Source organism: Cucumis sativus, chromosome 5 (genome assembly GCF_000004075.3).
Source record: "Cucumis sativus cultivar 9930 chromosome 5, Cucumber_9930_V3, whole genome shotgun sequence".
NCBI classification, from domain to species: Eukaryota; Viridiplantae; Streptophyta; class Magnoliopsida; order Cucurbitales; family Cucurbitaceae; genus Cucumis; species Cucumis sativus.
Genome location: NC_026659.2, coordinates 27,905,791 through 27,924,647, shown reverse-complemented (window position 1 = coordinate 27,924,647; position 18,857 = coordinate 27,905,791). Strand labels below are relative to the sequence as shown.

Below are 18,857 nucleotides of genomic sequence, written 5' to 3'. Positions count from 1 at the left end.
AGCCGGTTCCTAGAATGAGTCTAATCATTTAGGTTAGCAAAATAAATCAAAATATTTACAAATTATATTACTATTATGTCTAATGCATATAGACAGTGATATTTGACTATATTTGTAAATATTTTTAAAAGCTTTTATCATTTAAAATAATTTTTCTATCATTTGATATGGTTGGATTTTCATTTTACAAAACTAGCATCATTTTTTAAACAACCGTTCAAACAATATTTCACAATTCATGTTGATTGAGATTGATCACTGAGATTTTGTACAAATTTTACCGTTCAAAAGATACACCACACATAAATTTTAAAAACTAAAAACAAACCGATGTATCACCAAATCGATCAAATTTGTACTAATCATCCAAGACGACGAGGTAATTGAAAATTTTATGGAATTTACATTCTTTTTGGTAAGGATTCACATTAAGCTCCTAATAGTATAAAAAGAGAGATTTATCTTCTGGGACTAAAAAGTTGTAATATTACATAGGATGGGCTAACATTGTTGAAGGAGCAAATTGCAATAGAATGGAGAATTATGCTATACATCATTTGCAAATAAGCCCCTACCAAAAAAAATTAAAAAGAAAAGGAAAAAAAAAGAATAATTTTGTTGATTAGTCCTTCCAGACTGGAATAATTCCTTGTGCAGCCAAACGCTTCTCAATCCAGAAAACTATAAGCTTTCCCGAAACTTTCTTCTCATCGACCAAAAAGGGCTCAACAGAGCTTCCTCCATTGCCATATGAAGATAGTGAAAACCCTTTTGGACCTGTTCGTAATCCAACCATTGAAGAGTCCCAAATATGGAGCTTAGATATTTTTTTCCATGTTATTTTAAAAGTTGTAATATTACCCCTAACCTTTCGTTAAGATTGAAAAACTACCACTTAGAATAGAAATCCGTTGGAATTTAAGATGGGAATCATAACCTAGAATAGATATGGTGGTGTTCAAGTCCTAATTTCTATTCGAAGTTACCGCTACACTGTTTCAGGTCCAAAAGCAGTTTTCAAAAACTATATGAAAAGTCAATGATAATATGATAACTTTTGAAAGGATATGAGTAGTTGGGGTACTTATTGTAATTTACATTATCTAAGAATCTATGTACCTGTGAGGCCATTGGGGAAGAAAGCCCAAAATGAGTAAGGAACTCCATTTTTCAAGAACGAGCCATCCAACTGCCGTGGTCAATTCAAATTCAGTGAGACAAAAGCTATGGGTTTGTGATCAGTGAAAGAGAATTGAGGATGAGAGAAACTAACTCTGTCGTCTTGGAATGATAATGCAACATCGGAGACATCGGCTTGTGCTTCAAGAATTGCTTTCAATGAAGGTATGACTTCTTCGTCCATCAACTCAGGCAGTGGCTTCACTGGGGCTTTTGCTGGCGGTTTGGCCTTTGCTGGAGCTTCCTTTGGAACTGTCTTTATCTCCTTTGGTTCGGCAGCAACTGATAGAAAAAGACTTCTATTTCAGCAGATGCCATAAACTGAGTATGAATAAACACAGCAGAAAGAAACAAATGAACCAAAGCCTGACCCTTTTCGTTTGGAAGAGAAAAGATAGTAAAAATATTATAGTCACCTGAGAAGCAAGACACTCTAGTTTGGCTAGCATCTTTGTCCGACACATGTCGGAGACTTGATCACTCCAACACTTATTAGACAGGATACCTTTTAGCACATTGGGCTAATTAAATACAAGTCCAACGTTTATTACAAACATACTAAGCACTCGTTAAGTCTAAGCAAACTCTTTTTTTACCATATAAATGCATAAACTTGTTGATGTTGAATCCCCTTTTGATATAAAAATGATATGTAATTTTAATACACACGCTCTTGCTGTGTCGGAGTTCTAGACTTCTTAAAAATAACGTGTATCCATGTTTGTATAGTGTCTATATGTCTCCGCGAGCACCTAACCTGTAGGAGTAGATGATTCCTGCAAGGTAGAGCAGCATATGACTTTGCGTTCAGCTGCAAGCTTATGTACCATCTGCACAAGTCAACTTAAGTTACATCTACTCCTTTTGTTAACATTTATACATTTATACGTACATAATACATGCCTATATATACATATACATATATACGTACGTATATATAATGAAGAGCAGGATGCTATCTGTAATGCCGAACAGAGATGATAGATTCCAACTATAATCACAAAAGCTAGGTGATATATCACTCCACTGTTTTATTAGATTTTGCTATGCTAACAAATACAGGCTACAACAAGATCATGGATGGAAGAAATACAACAAGATAATGAACGGAAGAAAAGCTTATATTTCTAGAAACAATTCAAAGAAAAAAATAGCTAAGGTACAAATTATGGCTAAACCATTCTGATGTCCTTTGCCACAACTACCTATATCATATCACTGCTTGAGTAAAGTAGTTATTAACTTATAAGTGCCTCATATCTTGGATTTGAATTCTCTTTTCTATATTTATATTGTAATATTCATGATCTAAATACTAATTAATCTAATCATACCTATAGGATCATATTACCTTCATGATTCTATCTAGTACAGTGAGTTGAGGGTATGGCTATCGTCTTCTTTATCTTATGAGCCCATTTTGAACTCTCTATACATAACTGAATCTCTCCTCCCCTGCTCTCTCTCTTGTTTATCACTCTGCTCCCAATTGAAACAGGAGAGCAAAGAAATAGCCAAACGCCGGCAAGAATCATTGATAATTAATTTGTTTTTACCACAATCCCTCAACTTTAATTTTTGGGTTAGCTATATATTCTAAGTTCAAACACTTATGAAGTTGTTTCTTCTGCCATTAATATTGATAACTATTTGTTTCACCATGTGCTAATTTCCAATCCCACAAGTGACAGGAAATATTATGAATATGGATTTATTAACTAAATTTATCGTAACTCAATCAGTTTAAGCTTGGGTGATCAATAATAATATAACATATCAATCCTTGAAGTAGTTCAAGTACAGATTATTTCGAAGTCCCAATACTAATTTTCTCTTCTGCTAACTACTTTAATCTGGCATCTAGTTTTGCAAACCAAAACTACCTAACATGACAGTTTTTAAGCTTCATTTTCCTCTTTTCTCTCGTATAACTCAAACATCACACAGCTAGTCACAATCGGAAGAACATAACGAATCAAAATCAACCACGAGTTCCTTAAGAACTGTGCTGTAAAAAAGAATACGAAATTCCAAAAGGGTATAACTAAAATTGAAGGTCTATTCAGAAGAGAATCAAAACAAGAACAAATTGAGAAGAGCAACACGGAATCGGAATGGGCATGAGAAAACATACCATGTGAAGGGAGAAAAGTGGAGAAGGTTTAGGATTGTGGGGGAAGTAAGTAGCAGTTGAAACTCCAATTCCACGTCCTCCTTTGAGAATCATTGCCATCTGAAACAGAATGGAGGAGATGGGAATTTAGGGTAGAGAATTATGATAGGTAGTGAAGATTAGAGGTGAATCGTTGGTGTAAGGAAGCTGACAACAATGGCGAATGGAATGGCTTCTCATTATTCAGTGTTAACAGAGTTTTGTGATCCACATACTCATCCAAAGCAATTTCTGCCACTGCTTCCTTTTTCTTTTTCCTACCCATTTTCATTTTTTTTTTCATATAAAAAATTTAAAATTATATTAAAATTATACCTCAAATATTTTGTATTTTGTTTTAAACGTCTTGAAAATATTTATAAATATAGCAAAAATTCATAGTATATCAGTGGAAGATAATAAGACATCTTTCCCATAGGTGATAGTAATTTATTTATGTTTATCGGTACGTATAAATGATGTTTTGATATATTTATAAATAAAACATTTTTAAAAATAACCAAATAAATTAAAATATTTATAAGATATCAAAAATTTGGAATAGAAACGGATACATTTTTATCACTGTCACTTAAGTATGTCAATATCTATCAATATCTATTATTGATAGAATCTGAAATTTTATTTATATGTTGTAAATATTTTGTCAATTTTGATAATTTTCCTTCGTAAATAACTTACTTTTTTACATTTTGCTTTATTTGAAAACAGTCCCGACATCTCTCAACTTTTGATAATTTTGTAGTTATATCTATATATTAAAATCGTGACGATGATTTGTATTAATAAAATCAATTTAGATCATTTTATTAAAGTTACTTATCATCATTCATGCATCAATTCACACACGTGTATAAGCCTCTTCAATTGTCAAATGTACAAATGAATTATAATCATTCATGCATCAATTCACACACGTGTATAAGCCTTTTCAATTGTCAAATGTACAAATGAATTATAGGAATACATACGTGATTCTTAGTTAATAGAAGATTAAAAATGAAGTATTTTCAATTTCGTAAATCTCAATATCATTCATACATGATGAACAGCACGAACTATCATTTTTATTAAAACTCGTACTCAAAGTGAACATATTTTGTGGATGAAATTAGTTGGAGATTAGTTGACTCGAATCGATAACATCTCACCTTAACTGATATTTGTATGTATGAAGGGTTGTGGTTCAAATTCTCACCCATTTTTTTATAATAGAAAAATAAGCTTAAAAATACTTTAATTATTATTTATTTCATCTAAAAAATACATAGTTAAAATCATTTCAAAGCCGATTATTCATTGATCGTTGAAGTCAATATATATCATGAATTGTTGTAAATTTACTTAAACCTTCTCATATTTTACATTAACTATTGTGTGTTAACAACTATCATCTGTCCCAACACTCACAAATATACATATAAAAAAAGTCATTAAAGCATAAGAACATTTTCAAAAGTAGCAAAAGAAATTGACATATTTATCAGCTATAACAAAACATTGAATTCTATCAATAATAGTCATTGATAAACTTTTATCAGTATGTCTATTGATAGAATCTGATTTTTTTTTTATTTTTTACGATTTTGATGATTGATTTTTTTTTTTGTGTAAAACTTAATTTTGTACCGAATTTCATAATGAACCAAACAATGGTAGTTTATTAGAGTATCAGCCGAAAGCAAAACACATTAACTGAAATTAACCAAAAGCGAGAATCTTTGTAAATAAACGTTTTTTTATAATAACCAAATGATGATGATAATTTGTTAAAATAAAAACAAAAGGCAACAACATGTTTAAAACAATGAAGAAAATTGAAACATTTCATATTTTAATTAAAGGTAAATTATCTTTTTTTTTATCTTTATGCTTAAGAATTTGTTCTGTTTTGAATATATTTATTGTTACATTGATAAACTTCTTTTATCTTTTATCGCTGTCTATCAGTGTCATTGATAGAAATATATTAATAATCATTAATCTCTATAATTAATAGAATATAAAAATTTTGTTATTTGTTGCAAATATATTATCAAATTTGTTGTTTTTGGTAATTCTCTTTATAAAAAATTACATCATGTAAATATTTATTTAAAAAAACAAACACTTACGGGAATAACAAAATATAGCAAAATTCATCGCAATAAATTAAAAAAAAAATCATTTTTTTTTCTATCCCTAGCAATTTCCTTTCACTGATAAATTTTATTAAATAAATAAAATATTTATTAAATTATAATAAAACTAAAATTACACGTTTAAAAATTCTTAAATGAAATTGAATAAGTAACAAAAAAAAAAGATATTTTATTTATTCTATTCTACACACAGATATATATATATATATCCACATAAATTCCCATTTCTCATAACAGTGTTTGCATTAATTAGTTTCATTAACACATCAGAGTGATAACAGAGAGAAAAATGGGAAGAAGAGGAAGAGAAATGGTTTTGATCATTTTGATTATTCTTTATTCATATATGGTGGCTTCTTCCTTTGCTTTGAAACAACTCTTCACCATAGGTCAATTATTCTCCACTCTCTTCCTCTTCTTCTTTTTCGATTATTAAATATACGTATCTTACGCTTCCGTTGATCTTCGATTAAATTATAAGATTAGTTTTTAAGTATTTTTATAATTATTGTTTAAAATTTTATTTTTAAAATTAAAGTTGAACATTTGTATATACCACTTAATTACTTATATCGTAGAATCGATCTACGAGTGTTTCGTGTTACTCGATATCTAACCATGATAAATAAATAACAAGAAGAAAAAAAACTTATTGTCTTTACGTTGGTTAATTAATTAACTACTTTCATTAATCATTTTCTTGTTCCAATGCTAACTTCTTAGGAATAATTTTAAAAAATAAAAACAAAATCTGATTTTGTTTACGAACGAACAAATACTAGTTGTAAAGAAAAAATAAATGTAAATTTCATAAACATCAGAAATAAAAAGAACAGAAATTAATTACCAAAACCAAATCTTTATAACTTGTGATTCATAGAAATTAATATTGATACAATAGCCTTACGTGTGTATATATTTTTCAGATTCTAAACAACAACGACTAAATGAGAGATCAAGCTACAACAATATAAGTTTAACAGTTGTTGAACATCGAAAATCAGGAGTTAGGGGCATCATCCCAATGTATGGAGCAGGAGCTTCTTCACGTCGTCGTGGAAAACACCGCAATTGTGGAAACCGTCATAATAATTATGTTGAGTTTATAATCATAGTCGAAGTTTTCGTCTCTATTGCAATTATGTGTAGATTCATCTAATATCCAATACATCCCAATTCATCAATCAACACTACTACAAAAACAACCTTACTTGACTCCTGCAGTTTTTGTTATACTTGACAGTTTTAATAAATTTTTACTTTGAAACTATTATTTTTAATTTTTTTTAAAAAACTTTCCTTTCTTTCTTCTATCCTTTTTTTGGTTGGTGATGATTTTTATGCTTTCCAATATTGCGACGGTATTTTATATCAGTTAATTTTTTTTTTCTTACATCATATTTATCTTTACATTTTACCATTCTAAAAAAAATTCGACGACGCAATTAAAAATATCTGGGAGTTCGTTATTTCTAAATTATTGAGGTGAGGGAATCGTTTCTTTGGGAGTCCAAGATTTGATTCCCAATATTTTTTTACAAAACAAAATCTTATCTTACTTGCTTAATTCCTTGTATAATACATTTGATTTCATTGCGCATTATTTCCTATTGACCTAATTTTGAATCTTTTCCTAAGTTTTGTTCTTTAGCCGTTTATAAATTTTTACTTTGAAACTATCCTTTTTAATTTTCTTTTAAAAAAGTTTAAAATATAAATTTATACTTCATAAGTCATCCTAATCAATTTTTTTAGCAACACACTTTTATTTCGCTAAAAGAAAAATACTATGATGGAATCTAGGAAATTTGGGAGTCCGATTTCCTAGAATTCTTAAGGTGAGGGATCAATATCTTTGGGAGTCCGAAATTTGATTTCAAGAAAAAATGGATTTAATCAATATTTTTTAAAAATCTTTATTCGAAAACTAGCCCATGATAGACTTTGAGAAATTGTAAAATTTTTTCATTTTCTTAAGGTGAGAAATTTCCTTCAATATATCGACTAATTAAGGGAATATTATTCCACTTATTTTATGAGATCATTGCTTAAATATTGAAGTAACGAGGGGTAAAATAAGACATTAGTTTTAAAATAAATAAAAAATTATTTTCAATTCGAGATTTGAAATTTGCCCACCGTTTTCCAAATGGGTGTTGTGAGGTGCTAATACCTTGCCCACACACAAATGACTCCCGAACTCATCTCTATTTTTCGCAGACCATTTTTTAAAAATTGTTTACTTTATTTTGATGTCATGGAACTCAACTCTTTTGAGGACATCGGTCGCTCCGCGTCATCTCGGGCATGTGGCGACAACCACTAAATCATTATTGGAAAAATTCGAAAAAACCAACATATTTAAGCCAATACAGGTCATTTTCTTCGACAATTCGAACAAGCTAAGGTTTGAATTGTTGCATCCGTACTAAATAAAGAGTCAACCGATATACAGAAAGATCTGAAGATGGGAAAAGTCTACCTTGAATGCATTGTATAAATTCTTAATACGAAGATGAACATGGAGCATTTACATCAACCACGCGGTAGTCAATATATTGGAAAGATCCAATCCATCTACCATCGAACGTAGTCTTCACACGTTGTAGTGCCATGACACATAACGCTAAATGATAACAGTAAAAAAAAGCAACTCAACCGTAAAAGAAAGTCGTAGGCAAACCCAGAAATATCCTGCCAAATGAAAATAAAATTAAATATTAATGTAATTAAAAAAAAACGTCCCATAAAAATCTTAATTTCAAGTTGTTATTATGTTAAATGCACGATTTTAGGGATGAATATAATTCAAATTCAAAATTTGGAGATATTTCAACGCAACTTTTCAATTCAACTCATAAAATAAATATTGATGACTATAAATAATTTGAAAATATTGAATTTATGTTAGTCATGATTTTAGGGGATGATATTCTAAAAGAATTTGATATCGCTATAAAATTTAAATCCAAGTTAATTTGCCAAATTTGCTTAAAACTCATTGACTTCAAACCGAAAGAAGCCACGATTATTGATGTCCATTGTATTGGGACCGATATAAACTAAGCTTCATGGTGTCGCTCCTTGAAAACCAAAGTTATCTTTTTAAATAAAACAATGTTTGTGGGTTTTTGTGTTAATAATTATATGTTGCAGCCTATATGTGTGTATGTGTGTTGAGTGTTTGAAGTGCTGAGAAGTGGAATGATACTTTTTTGTATTTTATTTTGTGTCAAATTTAAATCATATTAATGCCTTCAATACATAGGGGGTTTGAGGTATGTTTATGATTATTTTTGTGTGTTTAAATTCTATATAATTGACTCGTTGCACTCTCTATTAAACCACGTTTTTTCTTTCTTTCTTTCTTTTCTGTTTTTTTACAACATAATTAAGACTACTTCGAAATAATTAGTATAATTTTATTTTTGGTAAAGCTAATTTATCCACATCAATTATTTGTTCGTGAAACCATAAAATTAATGTCAACCTTACCTTTGAGTTTACACACTCGATCTAAGCTACATATGTTTTCATTATTTTGATTGATCTCCTTTAAATTGAGACACCATATTTAGTCAACACCGACATTTTATTTGCTATCGTTACCCTTTCTTCCTCTATTCACGTGTTAATTAAGGAACAAAAACTGGTTTTTAGAGAACAAACAAATATTCACCACTTGTTACAAATATTTATAGAGAGATAAAAACCTACTTTTCGCTCAATGATCTAAATTTAACAACGAAAATTGTATAAAATGGTCTTCCCTCGTTTTCTCATACGATAAAGCCATAAGGGAAAAAAGTAGGCTTAATTACTAAAAGATAAAACTAAAAATGGCAAAAACCATTACGATTGTTTTCTTTATGTCCATTGTTGTGGTGGGATCACTGCAATTCTCTAAGGCACACATGACCGCTGAAAGGGATGCTGAGATTGAGAGGAAATCTAATATTTTGTTTGACGAAATATCCAATCTAGAGCCTCAATACAAATCATGTGTAGAAACGTGCAAAAAGAATGCATGACAAAAGGCGTTGCTAACGAATTGTGTGATCCTATATGTGATAAAGATTGCATGAAAAATGAAGTTCTTGGTATTGTCTTCAGTCTCTGGAGAAATGTTTTTTTTTTTTTTGTTATATCAAGACAATAGTTAATTTTATTGTGTGTGGTCAGTTTTAGTTGCGAGGCAAAAATTTCATGTGTCAAAATTTAGAAGGAAAACTCATGTGTCAAATTTAACGAAAATTTAATTGTTTATTTCTTCCAACTTTTTTTCTTTTAATCTTTTTTTGTTTTCTTGTGTGAGTTATTTTGATTTTTTATGTGTTTGTATTGCAGTAAAATCAAGTCCAAACTAGGCGCTTGATAATTGACCATGAATTTAAAGTTGACAGCTGGAAAATGGTGGGATCAACTATAAATGATTTGATTAATTAACATTTCAGAAAGGAAAATCTAAATTCCCTTTCATTTTCTTCATTCAATTTGTTTTCTTTATACAAAGGTTCTACCTTATGTGTCGTTGGGTGCTTCTTCCATCATTATTTTCAACAACGAGATAATAAAATTTATTTACGCTTTTTGTGTTTATTCACATAATTATTTATGCGTTTTACATTTATTATATAATCCTACCGTGTAGAAGAAATTTTGTGAATATATCACATTATTATTCAAGTTGCGAGCAGTTTTGTCACATGTGTGTTTGGTCAATCTCCCTCGGTAGTTTTTGATATATTATTAAATAGATGAAGTTTGTGGTTATAGATATGTTTATTTTGAATTGGTATTTCAGATTGTCAAGAGAAAAATTGTGTTTGGATGGAAAAAAAAAAAGAAGAGAAAATGGAGAGGAGGAGATGGGTTGAGAAAATTAGGAAATTGGTGAGGAATATACGAAGGGAGAAATTTAGAAAAAATTGAACAGGTAGGGTTAAGAATTCATTAGTTTATTTAATGGGGGTTTTGCAAAAAAATGTATCATCAAACAAGACATCTCTTCAATAATATATTAGGATCAAAAGCTAAGAGGAATTTAGAAGAAGATGAGTTAATGGCGGACAATGAAGGAGCAGAGGTTTGTTTATATTTTAGATTTGATTTTCATGTTTTTGTTTTAAAATGAATTCATTAATCAAAATTAAATTATTTTAACACTGTAAATTAGAGTTTGTTTGTGGGTATATACCGATGGTGAATGGGAAAACTAGAGAGGAATGAGAGAGAAAGTGAGTGGTTTGACATTGAAGGTAGAGAAAGCGATAAAAGAGTTTAAAAGATAATTCTATACTTAATTATAATCTTCATACTCATAATCGCATTGAGTGCATCTCACACACACTCATCAAAGCTAGTCTAGAGTCTCAATAAGAGTTTATATCCAAACAAGGAATTTAGTTACAAAGGAATTACAGTCCACTAAGAGATCTCTCAAATACATGCCATAATGTTACAATCACTACTTCTAACCACCCCATGCTGCAATATATATAAAACTTAAAGTATATACATTGAAACTGTTTTTCTCTCTTTCTTTTAGAATTAAATTAAAGCTCGTAAACATACTCTAACAACTGTTTAAATAAGGAATCGATAATGAATTAATAATTTAAACGTCACTATCACATATTACGATAAATCGCAAGTATTTGCCAACAAACCAGTACCATATGAGACCGGCCATAGCAGAGCGCCTAAATATACGGTCGAGATAATAATAGCTCGCAAACGATCAAGAAAAATCACGTGGCAAAACAAGCTCGAGTACATTTAGTACCTGCCACAATAGCGACATCCATCCAACCAACCATGGTAGAATACTAAATACACGACCGATAATAGCTCACACGATATCCATATCCACAAATAAACACGCGACTATGCATCAATAATAATGTAAGCATTGACTTTTAAATTTTCCTACCTACGTCTAAGATAATAATGTAAGCATCAATATACATATATATAATTCATACAACTTCTAAATAGACTTCACATTGTGCATTATAAGTCATAAAAAAAAAAGTATTTCTAAACCATAATTGAAATCGAAAACTTATTAAATGGATAATATTACAAATTTGAGTCTCTAATATTTTGGATACATCTCGAGATGCACCCATCTTTATATATTCATTTCTCTCCACTCACATCAAACATATAATTAAAATATTTCATAAAAAAATTAGTCATTGACAATTTGATGGGATGCACGAAGATATAGTCTAAGATGCATCTAAATATTATTTTTCATTTATATTTATGCCTCGTTACTCCATTGTTTAACGTCATACATGGTGAGAATGAAAATTAAGGAGGGGAGAGATGCATACTTCGACGTAATACTTGACTTCTCGTGACATGACAAGAGAGGATGACTTGTTATTATTTTTGTTCTCATCCAATATGACAACAAAGGGTTTTTTCTTTTTCTTTGTATTATATATGGACTCGTTCGTTGGTAGAGAATTTGACTCATAAATTTAATAATCAAACAAATGATTATATATATATATATATATATATATATATATAGGTGGATAAACGAATTACGAAACTTGATTATTGAAATCAATTAGTCAATGAAGAAAAACTCAAAGGATAGCTAACAATTTGGGTTGATGGGAAGGACATACTGAAATAAATAAAAACAAACAAATAAATAATAACTCTTTATAGTCTTATTCTAAATGGTACTCGAATTAATTAAAGAAAATAACGTATAGGAAATAGTCGTAACCTATAATAATCATAGTAACATTTTTAAAAATTTATAAATTATGTAGCAAAATCTATTAATAATAGTTATTACATGACTGATAAACTCTCGTAATCGATCTATTAGTAATTAATTGATCATATTATTTGTGGTATATCACTAGTAAATCACACCAGAGTTTATCTACAAAATATAGACCATATTTACAAGATTAATTGTAATTGATGGTCTTTTTGTGAATAATAATTAAGGATGTAACAACATTTTTAAAAAAAATTATAAATATAGCAAAACTATCGCTGATAGACTTGTATTGTTGATATACTCGTATGATCTATCAGTAATAGATCAATATTTACAACATGGTCTATTGGTGATAGACTTTTATCATTGATAAAATTTGATAAATTTTGCTATATTTGTAAATTTTTTAAAATATTGTTATATACTTGATTATTTTAAATCTAATTACTAAATTTGCAACTATTCCTATTTACAATTTTTTAAAATTGTTGCGACATGTGCTAAACCACTTCAATAATTAAGGACATAAAATGAAGTGTAAAATTCTTCTTTCAATTTAATAGCACGTGATATAATAAAAATAAAATATATTTTTATTATTAGAAACACGTAAAAAATAGCAAAATATTAAAATTATTTACCAACCATAGTAAAATTTATCAATTTTTTTAATTATTATTATTAGTCAATTGAAAGAAGGACACATAAGATAGACCAAAAATTCTTCATTATTTTCACTATAAATTAGTTCAACTAATTAACAAATAGTGAACAATAGAGAGAAGAAAATGGGAAGAAGAAAGATTGCATTGATTTTGATTCTGATCTATTCATCTATGCTGCCTTTTTCATCTGCTTTCAAACAACTCTTCCTAACCGGTCATTTTCTTTATTCTCTCCTTTTTTTCTTTCGAAAGATTCGAATTTTCCACCTTAGAATGTCATGTCAAATTTGCCTAATTATATCGTAGGGTTACTATTTTTTGTTCTGGGTAACAATTTCTTGATATATTTTGGACTTTAGAGACAATCTAAGTGTCTAATAGCTCGATCATTAACCTATATGTGTGTACTGCAGACAACAGTAATCACCAAGAAAGTGAGCATATGGAAAAACAATATGGTAGAAGATACAATGTAGAGGGTCGACATGGTTATACAAACGGGATCCCAACACATATAGCAATTACCCGCGGAGGAGGAAGAGGCGGCGGCGGCGGCGGCAGAGGTAACGGTGCCGCAGGAATTCACGATCAAAACTGCATGGAGTTGATAGCAGCTGCAGTTTCCATATCAGTTGCATACTTGTGTGGACTTATTTGATATATGAAGAACAATAATACATATCGATCCAAAAACAATATATTCAATATTAGGTGGTGTGGAAATTAATAAGTTGTTCGATGTTTTTGATAAAAATAATTATCCCAATATTGGGATGCTTTTGTTTGATTTGATTGAATATATATATATGTAAAATTTGTGGTAAACTATAGTGATTAAGCTGGAGTTATTTGGGGTTTTGTAAAAGTATGAGTTTGGATTATTGCACACATTCGGTCGATTTTGATAAACTCGCATAAGTGTATTAGCGTGACCGTAAAGCTAGCCTTATAGATTGATTGAATCCCCCTAAAAATTGTGATACTAAGAACGTCGTTATATTGTATTTTGGTCATGCGTTAAGTTGAATTTGCTTGAGTATGTGTTTGAATTCTATTTTTGTTACACTAGATTGTTAATAGTAGTGCATTTTTGTTCATTTACCATTTCGATCTATATATATACCGATAAAAATAAGAACTACCTATTTATCAAAATTAGTAATTATTTTTCAGATAACGGTGCATATGTTTAATAATTCATTAAACACATAGGAAAAAGTTTTTTTTTTATAAAAAAAACTCAAACTCATCGTAAATGTTAATATTACCTAGCTTTATCTAAGTTTAACTATTTATACTTAAAACATAACGGCAAAGGGAATTGAGGATCGAAGAGGAAGAGAGAATTAAACAAAACTCAATCAATAGAACATTTTTCACTATACGTTACTCAATTTTCCTACTCAACTCGACGTACTTTTCATAGGAAAATTCTCAAATACAAAATGAGTATCATATTATTTTTGTCTGCGTTATAAATTTGTGTTAAAAAATATTAGTAGATAGCACGCATTGATGTCAGTTGATCCTTCTCGATACAACTCCACTTCGTTAATTAAAAAAACGAGTTGTTTTTTCTTTTTCACGTGCACATGAACTTAATTTTCTTTTTATTTTTTGTGTGGGGTATGAATTTGTTTGTTGATAGGCCACTTTTATTAATTTATTAATTCAAATCTTAAATAAGCAAACAAATAAATCTCAACGAAAGGAATTAGGAAAGTCGTTTATCTAAAATCTAACGCCAAAGAAAGTCAAAGAAGAAAAACTCAAACTCAATTACAAAACTCATTTATCTAAAATCAATGCCACAATTTTCTTTCTTTACCCACAAAGATTTTTTTAGAAAATATTCAAAATACCACGTGTCAAGTTTCAATTGGGTGCTATCCGAGCTAGTAACACTCAAGTTCTTTTTCTTTTTCTTGTAAGGAAAGCTTATAATTTCAAATACTTCTATAAAAAATTACAAAACTTAAAATCGTTCAAAAGAACTCTTCACAATTATCTACAATAATCCAATATTGTCTACTTTGGACATTGACAATCATACTTTGTTATTTGTTTCAAATCAAAATATCAATATCTCATACCAATAAAAATAGTTATCTTCACTCATGATCATCTCTTATCTCTTATGTATCTAAACCTCGTCTTTTGGAAAAAATAACATAAAAGTATTTATTTAGTAGAGTTGAACGAGACAAAATAAGAACAAGTATTCTTATCATCAATTGAAGGACATAAAATAATGTTAAAAGAATCATAAAAATCCTTCTTCCTTCTTCAATTTAAGGGCATAAAAAATAAGACCAAAAGTCCTTTCTTCTTTACATAAAAAATTGCTTCCATTAATGAACAAATATAGATATAAGAAAGAAAAGAAAAATGGGAAGAAGAAGAAGAAGAAGAATAGAGATAACAATGATATTGATGGTACTTTATTCATATATGGTGGCTTCTCTTGCCTTCAAACAACTCTTCACAAAAGGTCATTTCCTTCCCCCTTTAATTAACTTACTTTATATCACAAACGCTACTATTCTATTCATCCTTCTGGTTTTTGTTCATGATAGTTAGTTTTGCAGCCATTCTTCCTTTTAATTATAACTTTAGAGACTATATTGTTCGACAAGAGGGTGTGGTTGGCACCTAGAATTAAGTTGGGTTAGTAATTGTCATAGGAAGAGAGTAAGTCGAGGAGTTGACGTAAATAAAATACGAAAAATGTGAGTTAATATAAATAACAAGGTATTAGGTAAAGCAAACACTGTATTTTTCATTTATATTTATGCCTCGTTACTTCATTGTTCAACGTCATACATGGTGATAATGAAAATTAAGGAGGAGAGAGACGTATGCTTTGACGTAATACTCGACTTCTCATGACAAGATAAAGGACTTGTTATCTTTTGTTCTCGTCCAATATGACAAAAGGGTCTTTTCTTTTATTTTTTGTAATGTGGACTCGTTTTGTTGGTAGAGAATTGATTCACATACTTAATAAGCAAACAAATGATTATATGTATAGGTGGATAAACGAATTAGGAAACTTATTATTGAAATCGACTTAATCAATTAAGTCAATGCGAAGAAAAAATCAAAGGATAGCTAACAATTTGGGTTTGATGGGAAGGACCAACTAAAATAACTAAAAACAAACAAATAAGTACTCTCATATTTTTATTCTAAATTCTCATATTAATTAAAGAACATAACGTAAAGAAATGGTCGTATAATAATTTTAGGGATAATAACAAAATATACAGTAACATTTTACAAAAATATAATTAAATATAGCAAAATCTATTAGTGATAATAGTTATTCTATAACCGATGAACTCTTATAGTCTATTAGTAATCAATCATATTATTATTGATGAACTATCACTAATAAATCACACCGAGTCTATCAACAATAGATTATATTTACAATTTTTTAAAATCAAGGATATAGAATAAAATGAAAAATTCTTTTTCAATTAAATAGCACATGATAGAATAATAAGAACTAAAAATTATTTTTATTATTAAAAACATTTTAGAAAATAGCAAAATATTAAAATCATTTACAAAATATAATGAAATTGATCCAACTTTATTATTATTATTAGTCAATTGAAAAGGCACATAAAGATGACCAAAATTCCTTCATTATTTCCACTATAAATTAGATCAAATAACAAATAGTGAACAATAGAGAGAAAAAATGGGAAGAAGAAGAACAGAGACTGCATTGATTTTGATTCTGATCTATTCATCTATGCTGCCTTTTTCATTTGCTTTCAAACAACTCTCCCTAACAGGTCATTTTCTTTATTCTCTCCTTTCTTTTTCTAACTTTATCGGATGAAAGATTCGAACTTTCCACGTCTCCGATAAAATGTTTTGTTCAATCACGTTAGACTTGTTTTAACACTTTTCTACGTACCTTTCTCATCCCAATTCGCATAACTATATCATAGGGTTACTATTTTTTCTTCTGGGTAATAATTTCTTGATAAATCTTTTGTTTTTAATTACGACTTTAGAGACAACCTAAGTGTCTAATAGCTTGATCATTAACCTTATATGGTAATTTTTAAAATTCAAAGAAATAGATATGTGTTACTGCAGACAACAGTAAGCACCAAGAAAGTGAGCATATGGAAAAGCAATATGGTAGAAGATACAATATAGAGGGTCGACATGGTTATACAGATGGGATCCCAGAACATATAGCAATTACCCACAGTGAAGGAAGAGGCGGCGTCGGGGTCAGCGTAGGAGGTAACGGTGCCGCAGGAATTCACGATCAAAACTGCATGAAGTTTATAGCTGCTGCAGTTTCCATATCAGTTGCATATTTGTGTGGACTTATTTGATTTGTGATATCAACAATAATGCATATCCAAAAACAATATATATATATATCAAATATTAGTGTGGAAATTAATAAGTTGTTCGATGTTTTTGATCAAAAGAATTATCACAGTAATGGGATGTTTTTGTTTGATTGAATATATATATGTAAAATTTGTGGTAAACTATAGTGATTAAGGAGTTGTTTGTTTTGCAATTTCAGAAGGGTTTTGTAAAAGTATGTGTTTAGATTATTGTACAGATTCAATCGATTTTAATGAACTTATATTTTGATGTAAAAAAGAGTGTATTAGTGTGACCATAAAGCCTGGATTGATCAAATCTAAAAAAGAGTGTATTAGTGTGACCATAAAGCCTGGATTGATCAAATCTCCCTAAAAGTTGTGATACTAAGAAAAGAACGTCCTTATATTGTATTTTGATCCTGCGTTAAGTTGAATTTGCTCGAGTATGTTTTTGAATTCTATTTTTGTTATACAATATTGTTAATAGTGGTGCATTTTGTTCGTTTGACTTTTCAATCTATATATATATTGTTCAACCTATTTACCGAAATTGTAATTTGGTACATTTTCATACAACAACCAAAGCCACATTTAGGAGAATAATACTTAGGCAATTCATTAAACGTATATAACCCATCACGAAGGATAATATTACCTTGCTTATCTAAGTTTAACTATTATACTTAAAAACATAATGGCAAAAGAAATTGAGAACGAAGAGAAAGAAAGAAACATGCATATGCTTCCATTCGGTTACTACATAACTCAATCAATATAATTTCCGTTATTCGTTACTCAACTCTACTTCTTATAGAAAAATTTCCAATAATTACAAAATGAGTATATCATACTCTTTTTGTCTATTTTACAAATTTGTCTTCATAAATATTAATAGATAGCACACATTGATCTTAGTTGATCATTCTCAACACAACTCCACTTCGTTAATTAAAAAAAAAAACACACATTATTTTTTTTGTTCACATGCACACGAACCTAATTTTCTTTGTTAATTAAAAAAACACATGTCATGTTTCAATTGGGTGCTACCCGAGCTAGTAACATTGATATAATTCATGATTATATACTTAATCGTATGTGTTGTGTTAACAGGGAAGCCCGAAGGCTGTTCCCGACCCTAACAGAGGAGATGGCAACCATCTCTCCTTTAATCGGACACAATTGATGATTATATACTTATGCCTATCACTATAGAATTCACATCACATTTTCAACCTTCTATGCTTAGTGAAACTTTCTTACGGCTTATGAAACAGTAAAAGCTAATCACTAGTATAACATACTTGACTCACCAAGGAGAAAAGCTTTCTTTCTTGATCACAATCTGCAAAATAACCTTACCCTTTTTTTTTCTTTTTCCACACCCAAATACCCACAAACCAGAAAGATAAACAAAACGCCAGAGAATCAACCAATCCCACAAAGTCAGAAACGAATCTCAACAATGCGACTAAAACAATAATATTTCCCCAACACAACAGTTTAGTTCATTAACATGAGTTTGTTGAATTGAATTTTACAAGTAAATCAATTTAGAAAAAATATATTATATTAAATAAT

General features: G+C 29.4%; 1 protein-coding gene, 2 long non-coding RNA genes and 1 pseudogene across 3 annotated transcripts; 2 read left to right on the top strand and 2 right to left on the bottom strand.

Moving 5' to 3' along the window:
* Positions 1-380: 380 nt before the first annotated feature.
* LOC101205552 lies at positions 381-3,591 on the bottom strand. The gene is made up of 5 exons (XM_004134990.3): positions 3,314-3,591; positions 1,937-2,009; positions 1,274-1,461; positions 1,120-1,189; positions 381-777 (listed from the first exon to the last, which is right to left on the bottom strand). The coding sequence occupies exons 1-5, from the start codon at positions 3,410-3,412 to the stop codon at positions 623-625; spliced, it is 585 nt and encodes a 194-aa protein (XP_004135038.1). The 5' UTR covers positions 3,413-3,591; the 3' UTR covers positions 381-622.
* A 9,436-nt stretch (positions 3,592-13,027) lies between these two features.
* LOC116404001 lies at positions 13,028-13,936 on the top strand. Its single transcript, XR_004216940.1, has 2 exons — positions 13,028-13,123; positions 13,323-13,936. It is a non-coding gene; the product is annotated as an uncharacterized LOC116404001 (long non-coding RNA).
* Positions 13,937-16,586: 2,650 nt separating this feature from the next.
* On the top strand, positions 16,587-17,691 carry LOC116403824. Its single transcript, XR_004216676.1, has 2 exons — positions 16,587-16,715; positions 17,026-17,691. It is a non-coding gene; the product is annotated as an uncharacterized LOC116403824 (long non-coding RNA).
* Positions 17,692-18,344: 653 nt separating this feature from the next.
* LOC116404210 lies at positions 18,345-18,456 on the bottom strand (annotated as a pseudogene).
* Between the last annotated feature and the right edge of the window lie 401 nt (positions 18,457-18,857).